We start from the raw sequence: 18,444 nt of genomic DNA, 5'->3' as shown, positions 1-18,444 counted from the left end.
GGGTTGAATAGGAGCTATAGCTGCCAGCCTACAACAGTCACAGCAACTCAGAATCCGAGCCATGTCTGCAACCTCCACCACAGCTCATAGCAATGCTGGATCCTTAACCCACTGAGTGAGGCCAGGGATTGAACCCACATCCTCATGGATACTATTCGGGTTCGTAACCTGCTGAGCCACAATGGGAACTCATGTTTCTAAATTTAAAATGTCTTACTTTTTAATGGTTAAAACCTTTTTTAAGATAATTTGAGGCATGCAATAGGTGTTTTTGCTTTTTTGGAACTGCAAAGACACATTATGGGAAGGTGACAGGGCAATGAAGGGACTCAGGAGCTTGGGGGTGAGGGGTAGTGTCTAGGAGTATCTGGCTGGGATGGGGATGGGGGAGCTTCGTGGTCCTCCTGGAGGGAGCGCAGGCCAGTCTGTCTGTCCTTGAGCAGTCCCTGGAGGGGAAGCTGAGAAAGCCGGGTTGGGACCAATGGGAGGGTCCTGCCTGCCTGGCAGGGAAGCTGCTCACCCACCTTGGCCTCCAGCACCTTCAGCCGCTCTGTCAGCTCTGCCACTTTGCTGCAGTTGAGACAACCTGTGGGGAGGGAGGAAGCTGGGCTGGGGCTCCAGGTTCCCCTTGGAGCTTGTCAGCCCCCAGGGGTAGGCAGGAGGGAGAGGACAGACACCTGATGATACTGACCCTCCAGATGGCCCATCACAGAGAAGGGGCTATAGGGTCACAGCCTGTCCAGGGTGGGTCATGCCCTCTGGTTTCCTTTGGCTCCAGAGCCTCCAGGGGGAACTGAGTCCCACCCAGGACCTGACTCCTCATGCAAAATGACTCCTTTCCTAGAAACCAGGGTAAGAAAGCCTGCTGCTTTGCACCTGAGCAGGGCTGGCCTCAGCCTGCTGGCTCTGGGGATCGACACATCACAGACTGGACTGGTCTCAGACATGCCACCTCTGACCCTTCCTCCAGAACCACCATCCAGCTCCTTTGGCCTCCTCAGCAATATCCTTAAGTCACTCATAACCATGACAGGCATGTGCTGAGCAGTCCTCACCACAATCCTCTGTGTTAGGATGTGTCACCCCCTTCCCTCCATTCACAGCTGGGGATGCTGAGCTCAGACCAAGCATAGAGTGAGCGCTGAACAGGCAAAAGCCTGGGGCGGAGTCTCAGCACTGCCCCTTCCGGGCTGTGGGGCCTTGGGCAGGGCACATCCCCTCTCTGACCCTCAGCTTCCTTCTCTCTAAAGTGGAGGCAGGAAGTTCCCATGTGGTGCAATGGGCTTAATGATCTGGCGTTGCTACAGCCGTGGCAGAGTTTGCTGCTGTGGTGAGGGTTTGTTCCCTGGCCCAGGAACTTCCACATGCCGCGAGTGCAGCCAAACATATAAACTATAAATAAATAAAGTAGCGACAGGGATGCTTCCTGGGGTGGGGGGTGTTGTGAGGTTTAAATGAGTTGATGATGGAAAACTCCTAGCCTCTAACCCTGAAGACATTCAGAAAAGTATCATTTAAATAAAAAAAAGAAGCTGCGGGGGGGCCTGGACTTGTATATGCAGAACTCTGGGGGTCCTGGGTCTCGGGGTACCTGGGCCCAGGTCAGACTCCTCTTGCGGCCCTTCCCCTCTGGCAGCCTGGGGTGGACAAGGGCTGGGCGCTATCCCTAATCCTCCACTGCTGTGTTTTCAGGACAGTGACAACCAGCTCCTCCAGCCTCCCCCTGCCCAGGGGGACCCCAAGCAGCTGCCCCAGGACCCACCTGAGAAGGCTGTGGGCCGAAGTGCCATCCGCCGCATGGCAATGCCTGACCAGCTGGGCTCCACGAAGCCAGAGGAGCCTGCAACTAAGGGACAGGGAGGGTGAGAGCCCTGTTGGCCATGACATCTTGTTTTATACCCACCTCCACCACCCCCACCACTGTAGCCACTTTGGGGACCCCTACTCCCCTTAGTGAAGAGTGAGATAGAAGCCCAGAGAGGTGGGGCAGTTTACCTGTGTCACACAGCATGAACTGGGCTGAGCTGGAACAAGGCTGCCAGCCTGATGGGCTGGGGAGAGGGGCTGGTGATGGGTGGGGGCCATGGGTGAGGCTGGGGGCTTCTCCAACAACCCCTGCAAGCTGCATGGGTTAAGATCTTGAAGCTGACAGATGCAAGGTCAGGTCCCAGGCCCACCACTTGCTGACCTGTGTGACTTGTCCTCCCTGGACCTGCCTATCTTCTCCTCTGTAAAATGGGATCCAGGGAGCTCCCACTGTGGCTCAGAGGGTTAAGAACCCGACTAGTATCCATAAGGATGTGGTTTCGATCCCTGGCTTTGCTCAGTGGGTTAAAGGATCCGGGGTTGCCATAAGCTGCGGTGTAGGCTGCAGATGCAGCTCAGACCTGATGTTGCTGTGGTTGTGGTGTAGGCCAGCAGCTGCAGCTCCAATGCAACTCCTAGCCTGGGAACTTCCATATGCTATGGGTGCGGCCCTAAAAAGCAAAAAAAATTAAAAAATAAATAAAATCAGATACTAAGGCCTCCACACTTGCCAGGCCAGCATGTGGCCTGAGGACAGTGATGCATGCACTGTGCACACACAGGGCCTGGCATGCAGTAGGCACTCAATAAACGCAGTAACATTGCCATCCACCCTCCCTCTCCCTGACCCACTTGGTAAGAAGACACTAGAGTGGATCCAGCCCTGGTTTTAAATGAAAACCAGAAGGAAGCTGGCTGCCTGGGAGGGCGGGGGGTGGGGGGGGGCGTTCCAGGCGCCCATCCCTGCTGCCACCCCCATGAAGAGCAGGCCATCCTGTCCTGGCTGGTCTGGCTTTGGGGGTCTGGTTTTCTGCACAGCTGGAGGGCTTCTGGAGCCAGTAATGGCAATTGCCTTCTTCTACCCCCCTGCCCCCCACCCCAGGCCTGCCTTTTAAGGCCACAAAGTGTCGCCTGGGGGGAGACAAGACCCAAATAAGGCACGGCCTGGCAGCTCAGAGCCAGGCTGCGGGTTGGTGCAGGGAGTGGGAGGCCCCGGGAATTCAAACCAGACGGGTCCCTCTGGCCAGCCCCCTGCAGGGAGGCTGCCAAGCCCTCTCTGGGTACCACCACGGGGCCTTGGCTCATACTAGGCCTGGCCCAGCATGCCCTCCACGGGGACCTATGACTTGCCCCCTCACAGGGGACACATCTCACCTGGGGTGAATAAAGGCTGCCCAGGACTAGGGCAGGGATTGCGGGTGGGGTCTGCGGGCAAAACAAAGGCAGTTGTGGGGTTGCCACTGTGAGCCGTGCCCGGTGCTAAGTGCATCACATGGGCCAGGTCCATCCTACAAGGTAGGTAATAATAATAACAGCTAAGGCTTGTTTAGCCCTTACTTTGGGCCCAGAACATTCTAGGCACGTCTCACATACAGTATCACCTCACTGTTCTCTCGAAGCCCCATACGTGGGTGCTTACATCTCCTCCACACTACAGATGGGGAACCTGAGGCACAGAGATGCTGGGTATCACCACTCCTCTGTGCCCCGTGCCCAGATAAACAGACGAGTGGATATGAGGGTTTCCCTTTTGGGGGGGGAAGGAGGCAGAGGGGTGAAGGGGCTGGTGGCCCAGCTGAAGGCTGGAGCCTGGATTAGAACCTGGGTTAGTCTAACTCCAGGACCCGCCTCCTTCCTGGGCTACCTGGCACCATGGGTCAGCCCCCAAGTCTCCCCCGGCAGGGGAGGGGAGGCCTGGCGCCTGACCAGGACGCTGGTTCCTAAGAAGAGTGGCCTTGGCCAGACCTCCTCATCCTCTTTGCTCCCAGGTGAAGTCGTCAAAGGCCACTTTATGACTTTTCAGGAAGTCCACCAAAAGAAGTGGCCGTCTCTCAACGCCACGGAAGTCTGGGTGTTTTCTGCGATGAAGTCTGGCGGGGCGTCAACCCTGCCCCCCTCCCTCCAACCCTGCTCCAGTCTTTTCTTTTTTCCACAGCACTTTCCACCCTCTAACATGTCATCTGCTGTGCCAGCTCCGCAGTCTGATCTTCCACCACCACCCACCCCCCCACCCCCCTGGCTGGAACCCAAGCAGGGACCTCGCCCGTCTTGTGCGTGGCCAGGAAAAGTGCCTGGCACACAGTAGGGCCCCGCCGGCCTCAATAAACCTCTTGATGATGAATGCATGAATCACTGGCTGAAAATGAATTTAAAGCAAGCAAACAAAATAAAAGGCAAAATAATCTGGACAGCAAAACACAACTGTCTTTGAAAATGAGCATAAATGTAACGTTACACTGGGGTGTCCCCAAGGTATTATTCTGTGAGCTTGTGGTTGGAAAGTCTTTTTCAACTCACTTGCTTTGGGACATTTCACTGGGAGCCAGAGAAAATGAGAAGAACTAATGAAAACATGGCCTGACAAACAGTGTAGACAGAACTGCCTCAAAGAAAACTGTGAGTTAAAACTTAAAAAAAAGTCTAAGGAGTTCCCGTTGTGGCTTAGCAGTTAATGAACCCAACTAGCATCCATGAGGATGTGGGTTCGATCCCTGGCCTTGCTTGTGGGTTAAGGATTTGGCATTGCTGTGAGCTGTGGTGTAGGTCACAAATGCAGCTCAGATGCCGCATTGCTGTGGCTGTGGCGTAGGCCAGCGGCTACAGCTCCAATTGGACCCCTAGCCTGGGAACCTCCATATGCCGGGGGTGTGGCCCTAAAAAGACAAAAAGCCAAAAAAAAGAGAAAGCTTAAATAAACAACAAAAACTGTCCAAAAGACCAGGAAAGATTGGATCTGGATTCAGGACTCCCAGACATGGTTCCCCAACCTCCCTCAAATTCTGATAAACTCACAGAAAGACTTTAAGGGATGAATCAGGTTGTAAATGGCCTGGAAGAAAGCCACAGGTTGGGGAAGCCTCCTATAGGATGAAATGTCACATCCCTCCCACTGGTTGAGCCAGGGCCCCAGTAGGCTGAGAGCCCCCCTCACCCCAGCCTGGTGGTCCATCCTGAAGGGCCCTTCCTCAGCCCCAACCTCACTTGGCTAGTCCCAGGAGCACAAACCCCGGCCCCACTCTGGGACCACCACCTGGGAGGTCCTCAGCAGCGCCACACACACACACACACACACACACACACACACACAACCTCCCCACAGCTGCTCCCATGTCACCTCCTCCAGGAAGCCTTCCTGGACAGACCAGGCAATCCACCAAAGCCCCCTTCCCCCACAAGCTCTCATCACTCCATCTTGACCTCCAGAAGGCCAGCGCCATCTGTGGTTTCACCCTGTGCCCCAAGGCAGCCCCCCTCCCCTTTGCTAAGTGTCTACTACTCCTTCTCAACGGATCTTCATGAGAATGCTGAGGCCCAGAGAGGAGGGGCTGCCTGTCCACACAGCAGGACCAGAGTGGGGGAAGAGAAGGGAAGAGCATGGAATTCAAATGCCATCCTTTAGCAGGGGGTGTGAGAAGTTGGGGTATCTCTGGATCCCACATCTGACTTTCTTTCCAAGGGGCTTCTTCCTTCACAACCCTTCCCCCAAGTCTGCTGGGTCCAGTGACCGCAGGGCGCAGCCTCCCCGGCCCCAGCCCAGCTCTCCTCCTGGGAATTTATTTGCAAATGTAAATATTTGCTGCTGTTGGCCTGAGCCAGGGTTCGGGGTCAGGGGCTGGGGTTGGGAGCTCCAAGAAAGCAGCCCTCTGGGAAGCCCCAGTCTGTCTGTTCAGCTCCTCTTTGGGTAAAATGAGATCCCCACTCATTTCCCGAGCATTCCCAGGAGTGGATAGATGGGTGGCGGATCCAGGCTGATTCATACAGCGTTTAACCTGCAGGATTCCAAGTCTGTGAAGTAAAGCACAGGCTTGGCCCTGCCCCTGGCATCTGGTTAAATGCATGAAGGATGAAGGATGTGCGGGAAGGGCCAGCACCAGACAGCAGAGAGGCTGAGGGGCCCACAGAAGTGCCGGGCTGGTCCTGGGCTTTTTTACTGTGCGACCTTGGGCAAACTCCTTCCTTTGCTGTTCCCCACCATGGAGGGCAGGGGCTGTAGGGGTCCATGCATGGGGAAGAGACAGGTGTAGAGGGCAGATGGGGGCAGTGGGGGAGAAAGCGGAGGCTGCCTGGCTCTGGGGGAGCCTATGGGGGTAAGGTGAGGGAGCTCCTCTTTCTTTCCTTTTCTTTGTCTTTTTACAGCCATACCCATGGCATATGGAAGTTTCCAGACTAGGGGACGAATTGGAGCTTCAGCTGCTGGCCTTCGTCACAGCCACAGCCACAGCAACTCAGGATCCAAGCCGTATCTGTGACCTGCACCACAGCTTTCAGCAACGCCAGATCCTTAACCCACTGACTGAGGCCAGGGATCCAACCCATGTCCTCAGGGATGCTAGTCGGGTTCTTAACCTGCTGAGTCATGATGGGAACTCCCCCCTCTGTCTTTCTATCTGGGAGGGGACAGGACTGAGATTGGCTTCCATTACTCCAATTGTCTAAACACGCTTCCTATGATGTCCTTGGCTGGCATTGCTGCAAAGACCCCAGCTCCGGTCTGACTGATGGGCTTTAACTCCATTGGTGGCCCTGAGCAACGGTACTCCTCTCTGCCAGCCTATTTCCATATCTGCCCTGCTGTCCCTGGTCATGATGGCAGAATGCAGGTCAGTACAAATCATGGTGCCCGGCATGAAGGGATGGTGGCAGCTTCCTCCCCCAGGAGGGTCTCAGGCAGGGGACACTGCGGACCCTAGGTCAGAGGCCTTAGGAGAAGCCCAGTCATAATGCTACTTGCTGTGTGACCTTGCGTGAAATCGACACAGGATCTCCTGAGCTGAGCCTCACTTTCATTATCTGGACAGGGTGGCTGTTGGGAGAAAGACCTGTCTGCAGGGAGCCCCCAGAGCTACTAGGGCGGCCACTAGGCCCTGCTCTAGGCAGAGCCCAATAGCCCAGGCCACTCAGGGGTTCTGCCCAGATAATGCATTCTGGTCTTGGCCATTCCTGGCCCATTGTTTCTGGTGGGAACCAGATGAGAGCCTGGGCCAGTCTTCCTCCCTGCCATCCAGCTCATGTCCCGAGGCCTGGAGGCACTAACAGGTGGATGCTTCGCCAGGCTGGTCCCAGTCCCAGTCCCAGCTCTCATGCTGAGTGGCCTCAGGCCCACCCCTCACTTCTCTGAGACTCAGTATCTCCATCTGCAAAAAGGGGCCTATTCAAGGCCCTTCCACTTGGTTGTCAAAACATGAAAGAGACCAGCTTTGCTCATCATCATGGAACAAACACTCCCTCTATGCAGGTAGGAAAACCAGGGCAAAGGGCCATGAAGTCTGCCAGCCTCACAAACCTAGTCTTGAGACTAGAGGCCCTATTTGCTAAGCAGCTGACTGAGAAATAGGGTCTCAGAAGTGGGAGGCAGGGCAGACTCCACAGCACAGGGGGCCTGAGGGGGAAGGAAGACAGTTACTAAGTAGCTATGTTGGAGGCAAGAGTCTCTGGTCCTTATAACAAGGGAGGAGGTGGGCATGTCTCACTCCCAGGTGACCTCCAGAAAGAGATGGGGTTCTGAGAGGTGAAGAGGCTTGCCCCAGGTCACACAGCACAGCATAGCTGATCCATGGCTGGATTCTGGAATGACAGGTGGTCCCTCTCCCTCTTCAGCTCACTCTGGGCCCTGCTGCTCCTGGCGATGCAGCTCTTTGGCCCCAGGTCATGTCATAGCACTGGACAGATGGAGAGGGCAGTCACCAGCAGGGGAAACAGCTGGGGGAGCCCAGCCTGAAGCTGGCTGCTGTAGGAAGAGCAGGGCCTGGCATGGGTCAGCGATGTCCTCATGCTTCCCCACCCTCTACTCCCAGGGCCCAGCAGGGCAATTTTCTAGAATATGTAGGTCTGGGCACCCTTTACTCACCCTGAGCTTGTGGGTGGGGAGTGGCCTTCTCATCCCATCAGGCATCACATGCTGCCCCCATGGGCTGCCATGCACCCTGCAGGGTCTTTACTGCTTCATTTTATCCTCACAACATCCCTGGGAAGCAGACTATAAGATCCTGCCCGTTTGACAGATGAGGACACTGAGGCTCAGTGCAGGAGAGCCCCAGGCAGCTTAGTGCCCTTTAGAGAAGGAGCCCCTCCCTCTGAGTGGGCACAAGACAAGTGCCGCCTGAATGGCAGCCTTTTCCCCGCCACCCCACCCCATGCCTTGCACAATGACTTGCACAATGCATGGGGAGTCCCTGGCCCAAGGCCACACAGCTGGCGTGTGGCAAAGCCAGCCTGGCCCATGAAGCCCCCATCTCCAGGTTGGGACCCCAAGTCCCTGCAGAGGGAGAGGTCAGGGTTGGTCTAGCCCCAGGCCTTGTCTTGCACCCCTGCCTCACTATCGGCAGATCCCCAGCCCTTAGCCTGGCTTCTGATGTGTGGCCTACAGCTGCTGGACGTAAGGGCATGGGCGCTGCCCCCACCTGCTCCATGACAGCCCCGCAGACCTGGGACGGTCTGCCCTTGGGAGGGGAGCCAGGGACAGAGAGGCCTATGTCTGGGCAGGCCCTGCCTGGCCACCCTCAACCCTGGAGATTCACTCCCTCTTCACCACCAGCTCCTCTGTGGCCTCCTGGCTGGCTCCCCTCTAGCCCTGGGGCTCTTCTGCCTCCCCTTCTTTCTCCCAGCATCCTGGGGTCTGGATGTGCTGTTCCCGGTCCCCTCTCATCTGCCCCTCCTTGCCTCCCACACCTGCCTTGGTGGGGAGCCTCTCTGCAGGACCCCTACGGGGTGTCGGGCAGCTCCCCACTGCCCTGCTCTTCCCCAGCTGTGTTGGGGACTCTTCCTCATGGAAACCACCTCACTGCCCGACTCTGCTGGACTCTGGGCTTGCAACTGCTCCTCTCTGGGCCCCCACTGCCCCATCTGTGAACTGGGGCTGTTGCATGGTTGCGGGAGGTGAAGTGTGTAAATCCCTCCAGAGGCACCTCTGAACGCTGACTTGCTAGCATTACATGCCCCTGATGCAGAGGCCGCGTTTCACTCTTTCGTGTTTCTGGAATTGGAGTGTATATGTTGACCGATGTTCACACTATTGTGATGCCTGGGGGCATTCAGGCCTGAGGGGCCTCTAGATCAGCTCCTCCTCTTTACAGCCATTCTTGGGAGCATAGCTCTTGGTACCCCCAAAATTTCTGCTCCCTGGGTTCAGCCAGACAGTGAGGCTGGATGCAGTCTGGACCACTGAGTAGAAGCTGGTGCCTGAGAGGAGACAGCGCTCCCAGGAACCACGTGGCCAGGTGCTGGGGGGTGCGGGCTACCTCCTCTGCGCCCCGAGCTACTGAACTGCATGCAGAGAAGGTGGTGGGGTGAGAAGGGTTTCTCTGCCTGGGACCCACTCCACACGCAGGGGGCCCAGCTGAGTCCTCCCATCCCTGAGGGCCTAGGGAAAGCCAGGCAGATCTGGGTTCGAATCCTGCCCCTTAGGAGCCACGTGCCCACACACCCCGAGACTTGATTTCCTCACCTTCCAGATGGGTACAACCGTCCCGACCTTGCTGAGCCCTGCCCTGCTTCCCTGCGTTGTTCCGACCTCCCATGAAAACACCCCAAGTTTGGAGGAAAGGCTTGGAATGCACGACCTAAGACTTTCACGGCACGTATGGAATTCCTCTAGGATTCCTGACAGTCTTCCAGAGGCAGGCAGTCCACACCCATGGGACCGCGGACACCCACTGTGACTGGCTGTGTCTGGCTGGCAGCTCTGTGCAGCGGGTCCGGTGTGCGTGGCGCCGCACCCTGCAGCATCTACAGTCTCAGCTCCCTCCCATGCCCCTGAGGGGAGGCGCCCGGCCTGTGCCTGGGGCCGTCTTACCTTCCTCGCAGCTCGCCCCCGTGTGCCCAGGGCAGCACCTCCACTCGCGGGCTGTCACCGTCTTGTACATCACCTTGTATGTGGGTCTCACCACAGTTCTGTAGCTGAAAGAGGGCCCAGGTGGCCTGGCTCAGACAGGGCCTTCTGCCACCTCTCCCACCATCCAGGGGGGCAAAGCTAGAGCCTCCAGGGTCCTCAGCCGCCTCCAAGGCCCTCTCTCCCCCTACCTTCTGGGAATCAGCCCCTCCATTCCTCCCCCAACCCCCTCCCCGGCGGGGGATGATCTAGAAACCAACTGGACAAGAAGTGCCTGTGAGCGGGACTGGCCTGACCCAGAGGTGACTGTGCATTGAATGAAGGCATATGGGTGAATAGTGGAATGCCCCCCTCCAGGAAGCCCTCCAGGGTGGCCCAAGAGCCAAGTGGAAGTGCTTAGACTAGGCAATGGTTCCTTTGTCCACCCACCCTTGGGGTCCCAGGCTTCCTCTGCACTCCTGATGCAACCCTGGCACCAACCCTTCTCCACATGGTCTCACTCACCTGTTCCCAGGGCAGCTCATAGGCCAGGGGCAATTCTGCAGGACGCGCTGAAGGTAGGTGCCGTTCTGCACATGGCACGAGATGGTGCGGGTCACCACGTATGAGCACCAGTTCCTGAAACAGACCAAAAATGGGATGCTCAGGAGCCACACACAGCCTGTGTTCTCTCCAGGAGCCCCAATCTCCAGGCAGTGAGACACCTGAGCTCCCTATGTCCTTTAGGTTTCTGTGGGAATCTGTGTTGCTGTGGTTGAGGAGTGGACTCCAGAGCCCTGGAGGGGTGGCTGTGCTGGGGACTCTTGGGGGTCCTGGGGTATGAGCTGTAGGGGTGCTTCCTCCTCAGCATCTCCTCTCCAACCACTGCCTCCCGCCACCCACCTGGACAACGGCAGCAGCCCCTCCATCTCGCCCCTGTCTCCCCAGAGGGAGGGTCATACAATGGAAACCAGGCCAGGTCTCTTGCTCAGCCCTACTCTCAACCTGCTGTGTCTCCTGCACCCATTCCTGCCATGGAGTCCCCCAGTCCAGGCCTTTGCTCATGCTGGGCCCGCTGTCTGGAGCACCCTTCCCCCAGTTCTCCACCTGGCTCCTCCTACCTTCAAAGCCCCACTGTGCTGTCGCCTCTCCCCCTGTCCTCTCCCACCTGCACCCCCCATGGAGCAGAACCAAAGGTTCCCTGCCCTGGACCCGCAGTACTCTGTACACCTGTCACGCCGAGTCAAGGTGGTGGTTCAGGTCTGCCCCCTCCCTCCCCGAGGCATGAGAGAGGCGCCCTGCTCGTTCATCCTCAGGTCCCCTCTGTGTGACAGCTGGGATGCACAATCAACATCCCGGGCCTGAAGGACTGACTTCTCCAAATGGCAACCAATATAATTGCCTTGTGCTGCATATATGGAGCACCTACTGTATGCTACAGGTATTTATATCATTTTCCCACAGTGAGCCAGGAATGCCCTCCTCCCACTTAACAGAGGAGTAAACTGAGGCTCAGGGAGGGAGGACAACAGTTCATGTCACACAGCTGGTGCGTGGTGGATCTGGACTTGAACCCAGGAATGTGGATGGCTCAGCCTGGCCCCTGACTCCATCCCAGAGGCCTCAGCTCCCATCTCCTCCCCATCAGAGCCACGGTCTGTGGCTCTGTGAAGACCTCAGCCTGGGAACTTGCTGACCCCGGGCTCCAGGCCACAAAGGAAAGTCTGGTGGGGTGGGGGCTCAAGCTGAGAAGGGTCACCTGAAACGGTCCTTCCTTTCCCAGACCTGGGAAAAAATGCAGGCCTGTGACCCCGTGCAGGGCTGAGGGCCGGTGAGCACCTGGAATGTCTCGGCCATCACAGAGGGGCCCACCACTGCTGAAACCCAGCCCCTGGCTGCTGCCCCACCCCCACTCAGCCCACCTGAAGGAGAAAGTCAGGAACCAGTTGACACACTTGCTATGGGACACTGGGGAAGTCCCTTGACTGTCCTGCATCCTACTGGAATCAGTTCCAAAAGGATGACACAACCGGGCCACAGGCACAGAGGTGGAAAAGCTGGAGAAGGATGACTGTATTAGCCCAGAGACTTGGTGGGAGCTCAACAGAGCCCTTGACGACCCCACGGCAGAGGCGACAGGTGCTTGTTATGGCACCGTTAGGAACAGCCCAAAACTGGAACAGCCCAAGTGGGACCCCTAGACACAGAGGACCAGAGGCTGTGATGGAGCCTGAGGTCTCCAAGTGCCTGATTAAGGAGGAAAAGTACGTGCAGACCAATAGAGGGAAGAGATTTCTATGAATATAAGAAGAGAAAGCCAAGAGGCTGTCTGTACATGTTTGCACATAGAGAGAGGTGGGTATAAAGTGGGGAAAAGCAAACTGCCACCTCTGTGGGCGGAGAGGAGTGTTCCATCTGCTCTGTTCATCACGCTGGGAGCTGGGCCTTCCACCCGCCACTTTACAGATGGGAAGACTGAGGCTCTAGGGTCTGGGATGTACCCTGGGCACCCAGGATAAGCAACACAGTTCAGATTGGAACCCAGGTCTGCCTAACCCCAGGGCTTGTATTCTTTTTGTCTTTTTAGGGCCGCACCTGGGGCATATGGAGAGTCCCAGGCTAGGGGTCGAATTGGAGCCTCAGCTGCTGGCCTACGCCACAGCCACAGCAACATCAGATCCGAGCCACGTCTGCGACCTACAACACAGCTCATGGCAACGCCAGATCCTTAACCCACTGTGCAAGGCCAGAGAACTAAACCACAACCTCATGGTTCCCAGTCGGATTTGTTTCAGCTGCACCACGACGGGAACTCCAGGGTTTGTACTCTTATGTTGTGAGTCACACGGGAAGTCCAGGGCTTGTACTCTTAACCACAGGATGGAAACGTTTCTCCAAATGAGCAGGTGGGATTTTAGAAGTTTAAAAAGATGCATTTCGGAGTTCCTGTTGTGGCTCAGCAGAAATTAATCTGACCAGCATCCATGAGGACACAGGTTTGATCCCTGGCCTCACTCAGTGGGTCAAGGATCCACTGCATTGCTGTGGCTGTGGTGTAGGCTGGCAGCCATAGCTCCGATTCAGCCCCTTGCCTGACAGCCTCCATATGCCATGGGTGCAGCCCTAGAAAGAAAAGGTGCATTTCGAAAGGCCCCCGACCCTTTGAGCTGTGATTTAAAAAAAAATCTGTTGGGGAGTTCCCGTCGTGGCTCAGTGGTTAACGAATCCAACTAGGAACCATGAGGTTGCGGGTTCGATCCCTGGCCTTGCTCAGTGGGTTAAGGATCCGGCTTTGCCATGAGCTGTGGAGTAGATTGCAGACGCAGCTTGGATCCTGAGTTGCTGTGGCTGTGGCGTAGGTTGGTGGCTACAGCTCCGATTTGACCCCTAGCCTGGGAACCTTCATATGCCATGGGAGCGGCTCAAGAAATGACCAAAAAAAAAAAAAAAATCTGTTGGGATCTTCTTTGGGAGAGACATAAGCCCCTTTGGGAGACTGATGTGAGTTGTCACTCTTTCCCAGAAAAACACATAAAATTTGGGGTACAAACTCAGGGGGACTCAGGGACCCCTAAGACTGTGACGGACCCTGTGAGTGGAGGAAGGAGGGAGGGAGGGAGGGAGCAACCTAGGCAGAGGACAGTCAGAAGCACCAGACACAGAAGGGCGGCCCTGAGCACAGAATGAAGATTCCGGGTCAGTGTGTAGATTCACACACATGCACACACATCAAACATACCAGTTTGCGTCTTCTCCCCACCTCAGATCACTGCCTACGAAAGTCCCTCTGCCTGGAAAGCCCTCCCCCTGCTCCAGCAAACTCCTATTCATCCTTTGGGGTGGGGGTCTTGGTCCTGAGGCCCTGGGCACAGCTGGGCACCTGCAGGGGTCTCCACAACCACAGTAACCCTGAGCTTTTTTCTCCCCTGAAGGTGCTGGGGGAGGAGGCTGGTGCAGACCAAGCCAGCATGGGGCTCAGCCCAAGCACCCAAGGTGGCTCGTTGAATGACTGAATGACTGAGAACAGACAGGGTTTGGTAGAGGAGCCAGGACTCAGGCTCCCTAAGGTGGGCGCACTCATTGGCAGCCCTGACTCCATCCCACTGCTCTTGGGAGCTTCTTTTCCAGGGTGTCACTGGTGATAAGCTTCCCAAGAACCTGGTGAGGCTGGGTGAGCTCCTGAGGGATGGGGAGATGGCAGGGGCTGGGAGGAGGCAGCACTTCTCTCCTGGGCCTGCCACTTCCGCCTACTCAGCACCTCTGGGGCCCCCAGAGGCTGCAGGGAGGAGAGAAACAGGCCAGACCAGCTCAGCCTGGCACCGGCCCCCACTCCCCCTCCCAGCTAGGGCCCCCCACCTGCCCTCCACCCCCTGCAAGGAGGGGCCCAGGAGACTTTGTCTCCACGAGGCTGAGGGCTGTGATCCTGTGATCCGGAACAGTGATAGGGGCTAATTGCAGGAGGCAGCCAAGTGGGCTGGGGGCCAAGGGCCGTTATGAAAAGGAGAGGAAAGAAAGAAGACGCAGAGCCGGGTACGGTAAATAGAGCCAGAACCCCTCACCAGAGGCTAAGCTCCAGTCCTGGCTCTGCTTCGTCCTTGCTTGGTGACCTTGGACAAGGCCCTGACCCTCTCTGGGCCTCATTTTGCCCGTCTGCAAATGGGGACAGCAGAACCTTCTTCTGCAGGGAGGTCTCACCCACCCAAAGCCTTAGCAAAGCAATGATGGCTATTGGTAATTTTTTTTTTTTTTTTAGCTTTTTAGGGCCACACTTGGGGCACATGGAGCTTCCCAGACCAGAGGTTGACTCAGAGCTACAGCTGCAAGCCACAGCCACAGCCACACCAGATCAGAGCTATGTCTGTGAACTACACCACAGCTCAAGGCAATGCCGGATCCTTAACCCACTGATTGAGGCCAGGGATCAAACCCGAAACCTCACGGTTCCTAGTCGGATTCACACCACATGGGAACTCCTATTGGTAATTCTTGTTCCTGGACCGTGACCTGGGCCCCACACTAGGCAGCAGTGGTCCAGTGGCTTCCCTGAGAGACACCAGCACCACACCTTCTGCACAAGATCCTCCCCTTGACTCTGGGATAGGGACTGTCAGGCTCTGTGTGTCAGAGGGGGAAACTGAGGCCCCGAGATAAGTCACCTGTCCAGGTCATCCATACAGGTGTAGCCCTGGGATCTGATCTCCTGGAAGAGGGCTTGGAAAGAGAACTCTCCTCTCTCTCTCTCTCTTTTTTTTTTTTTTTTTTTTTTTAATGTTTTTTTAGGGCCACACCCGCTGCATATGGAAGTTCCCAGGCTAGGGGTCAAATTGGAGCTGCAGCCACTTTCCTACAGCACAGCCATAGCAATGCCAGATGTGAGCCGCGTCTGTGACCTACAGCACAGCTCACATTAACGCCGTATCCTTAACCCACTGAGTGGGGCCAGGAATCGAACTTGTGTCCTTATGGATACTAGTTGGATTCTTATCCCACTAAGCCACAATGGGAACTCCTCTCCACTCTCCTTGATTTTTGGATTTGCCCAAAGGAAGCCAGTCCAGCAGGAGGAAGAGGCCTGGGCAGGACACCGGTGAGAGCTTCACCTCTACAGCCATAGCATGAGACACTGATACAGATCATGAAGGCCAGGAGGAACCTGGAGGGGCAGGAAGCAGCCCCAGCAGGGGACAGGGGGCAGATGGGGACAGGGGCTTGCCAAGGCAGCTCTGCCCAGCCCCCCGGGTACCCTGGTTCCAGGGTCTCAAAGTCTTGACACATTCTTGGGCCTGGGGGTGGCCCCTGGATGCCTTCCCGGGCCTCCCCCTCCCCAGGCACAAAGCCTCTTTTCTGCTGCTGGTCCCTCGGCTGCCAAGGGGTGCCTGGGGCGCTGGGCTGGGGGTGGAAGGAGGGCAGATGGGACGTGACATCCACATGCTGTCTCCAGTGACGCTAAGACGGGGGTAGGTCCTGGCAGCCAAGAACCAAAGATTCCTCTGGCCAGGGGTCTCTCCTCTCCCCCATGTAATGTGGGTGACAACAGGGACCACTGTTGTCAGGCCCTGTACTGGTCCTTCCCATGGGGAACTGTCTTAAGAACAGGCCTGTGAGCAGGGGATGGGGGTTGGGTGGAGAAGAAAGAGGGGAACAGTGAGGAAACCCAGGGCCACCAAGTGTCCTGCCTGAGGCGACACACTGAGTTGGTGACAGAGCCAGGAGTAAAACCCTGCTCTGAGGCCACAGCCCCTAATTCCTAACCACGACTCGCAAACCTTTCCTAGCTCCTAGAACTGACGACTCCTCCAGAACTGCTGGGTGAAAAGAGAACGGGATCTAGAAAATGCTTGACTTGAATGGCGGTGCCAATTCTCCTCTCTAGGGCTCAGTCTTTGTATCTGTAAATGGAAGCAATAGCATTGCCTACAGTGCTTTGGTGATGCTCAGGCCACTGTGAGCCTTTGGGGAACAGATAGGGTGACAGTCCCAGTGACCTGATATCTGCCCACAGCCACCATCCTGCTCCCACAGAGGAAGTCCTGGGGAGAAGGGAGCCCAGGCCAGGAGGCCCTGCTGTGGACTGGCTGAAGGGCAGTCCGGGTCTTATACCTTCTCAACTATCATCCTGAGCTTGACACTGGGAATTCTGAGTTCAGAGTCTTGGTCAGTATATCATCTCGGACCCTGGGGGTTTACCTCCATGCCCTGGGCAGGTTATAACCCCTCTCTGAGCCTCGGCTTCCTCTTCTATGAAATAAAGATCATAAAAATGTGGGCCTCCCAAAGCAGTCAGAAAGATTCTGGCAGCAATGGATGCAGGTAGGATGCCAGCCCAGGTCAGGTATGGTCAGCATGCATGGTGGTGGCTGTGACATCTGCCATCCATCAGTCCCTGTCTCAGATAACTGTTCCTCTGGCCTCTGACACCTCAGCCACCTCTGCCCTCCAGCCCTGCCCATGTCACCTGCTCTTGCTAGCCCAGCGGGGGCACGCTGGCCCCTGACCACTGGGAAAGGGGAATTTCTGAAAAGAAAGAATTGAGGCCGTAGGGGGTGGGGGCCGGGCAAGACTTTGAATGGGATGAAAAGGCCTGGAGAGGGCTGGCTACTCCGTATTGTCTGCCTCAGACAACAGCAGTGGCTGGCCCTCGAGAGGGGACCCCAGCAGGGGCAGGGCTAGGGGCAGGGACTAAAGCTGGGACAGGGGTGTGGGCAGGTTCAAATCATGTCATCAAGGCCAGAAAGACACAGATTCAAATCACAGCCCTTCAATTAATGGCCAGTGAGCTCAGATTATGTTAATTCTCTGGGACCTCAATTTGCTGATCTGCTAAATGGGGACAGGTGTTCCCTACTCATTCAATTCTGGAAGGATTAACAAGGAGGACACTACATGTAAAGGGCCCCTTCACCTGGTCCTGGGAGATGCTCCATAAACGCCACCACCAAAGACATTGCCCCTTGCCTCCAGAGAAAGCGCAGGAAGACAAAGTGTTCGCTCCCAGCTCAGTCCCAAATGCCAGGTCTCTGGGGCCTACACTGACCCTGGGTCTGTGAAACTCCACCCCAATCTCCTTCCTTCGAGGGAAATAAATAGCCAGGGTACTAAAAAAAGCCAGGAACAGGGTAAAGGGAGGGAGGGTCCCCAAAGTGTCAGCTCAAGGGTGTCCTGGACTTTTCCTGTGTGCAGGGAGGGGCCCTTGGCTAGGGCGTGGGAAGTCTTGGGGTATCCTCCCTCGTGCCCCTCCCCCTCCCCTAGGGCTCTGGAGTAGAAGTGAGTGCTGGAGAAGGCTGTCTGGGGGTGCTGATGGCTCCAGATACGTGAAGTAGGGGACCCCCGAACTGCCGGGAGCTTCTGCCAGGCAACTCGGGAAGCCCAGGGTCCCTGCCCCCCGCTACCAGGTTGGCAATGAGGTGGGGACCCGGGTCCCTTCCCCGGGCTTGCACGGAGGTTGGTGGGTGGTGGTACCTGGAGTCCAGGTCCCCAACCCCCGGCTGGCAAGGCATAGGGGTGGCGCGGGGTGGGGGAGGGGGCAGCCCTTACCTGCGTGCAGAGAACGGGGCTCCCCCGACGCTCCACGCGGCACTGCCTCCAGGGAGCAGGAGCCCGAAGCAAAGCAGAGCCCAGGCCCGCGGGCCGCCCATGCTGCGCCCGGCGCCCTTCGCGCGCGGCCCCTCGCCGTCGCCCCCAGCCTGGCGTCCTCGCCTGCCTGCCCTCGCCGCCAGCCGCCCCGGACGCGCGGATCCCGGTTCCCAGCGCAGCGGCGGGAGGGCGGGCGGGAGGCGGGCGCGGGGCGGGGGCGCGCGTTCCCGGCCTCGCCCGGCCCCTCCGCGCGGCCCCCCGCCCCTTGCGCCGCCGCTGCCAACCCGGAAGGAGCCCCGGGGGGCCCGGCGCCCCCTCTAGGAAGCCCGCCAGGTGCCCACCTGAGCCCAACGTCCTGCACCGCACGGCCTTTTGGGGGGCGGGGTACCAGTTCTGAGGTACCCTCCCACGTGTTGCAAACTAGGGTACAGAGGCCAGGCCACGGTCTCAGAAGCAGCCAGGATCCAAACCCATCCAGCCAGGGCTAATGATGCGAGGGCCTCATTCACTCTCGACACTTTGGCGGGATCCAGTTCCCA

The 18,444-nt window shown here is 57.2% G+C and overlaps 1 protein-coding gene across 8 annotated transcripts in view; it reads right to left on the bottom strand.

Moving 5' to 3' along the window:
• Window positions 1-18,097, bottom strand: part of EMID1 (EMI domain containing 1) — a 44,066-nt gene extending 25,969 nt beyond the window's left edge. For 3 of the 8 annotated variants that reach the window (XR_002338673.1, XM_005657352.3, XM_005657351.3), the window contains exons 1-5: window positions 17,867-18,094; window positions 10,358-10,471; window positions 9,818-9,921; window positions 1,763-1,846; window positions 525-586 (exon numbers count right to left, since the gene is read on the bottom strand). Coding sequence is in view for 7 of the 8 variants with exons in the window: in XM_005657352.3 (XP_005657409.1) it covers window positions 525-586; window positions 1,763-1,846; window positions 9,818-9,921; window positions 10,358-10,471; window positions 17,867-17,967 (465 nt within the window). In the remaining variant the exon portion in view is untranslated. Of the gene's footprint in view, window positions 1-524; window positions 587-1,762; window positions 1,847-9,817; window positions 9,922-10,357; window positions 10,472-17,866 lie in introns of all 8 variants that reach the window. The other 5 variants (XM_021073276.1, XM_021073277.1, XM_021073278.1 and 2 more) reach the window with 3 other exon arrangements.

The sequence above is a fragment of the Sus scrofa genome, chromosome 14 (genome assembly GCF_000003025.6).
Source record: "Sus scrofa isolate TJ Tabasco breed Duroc chromosome 14, Sscrofa11.1, whole genome shotgun sequence".
NCBI lineage: Eukaryota > Metazoa > Chordata > Mammalia > Artiodactyla > Suidae > Sus > Sus scrofa.
The sequence above is the reverse complement of the archived record's forward strand: the minus strand, read 5'-3'. Positions and strand labels throughout refer to the sequence as shown.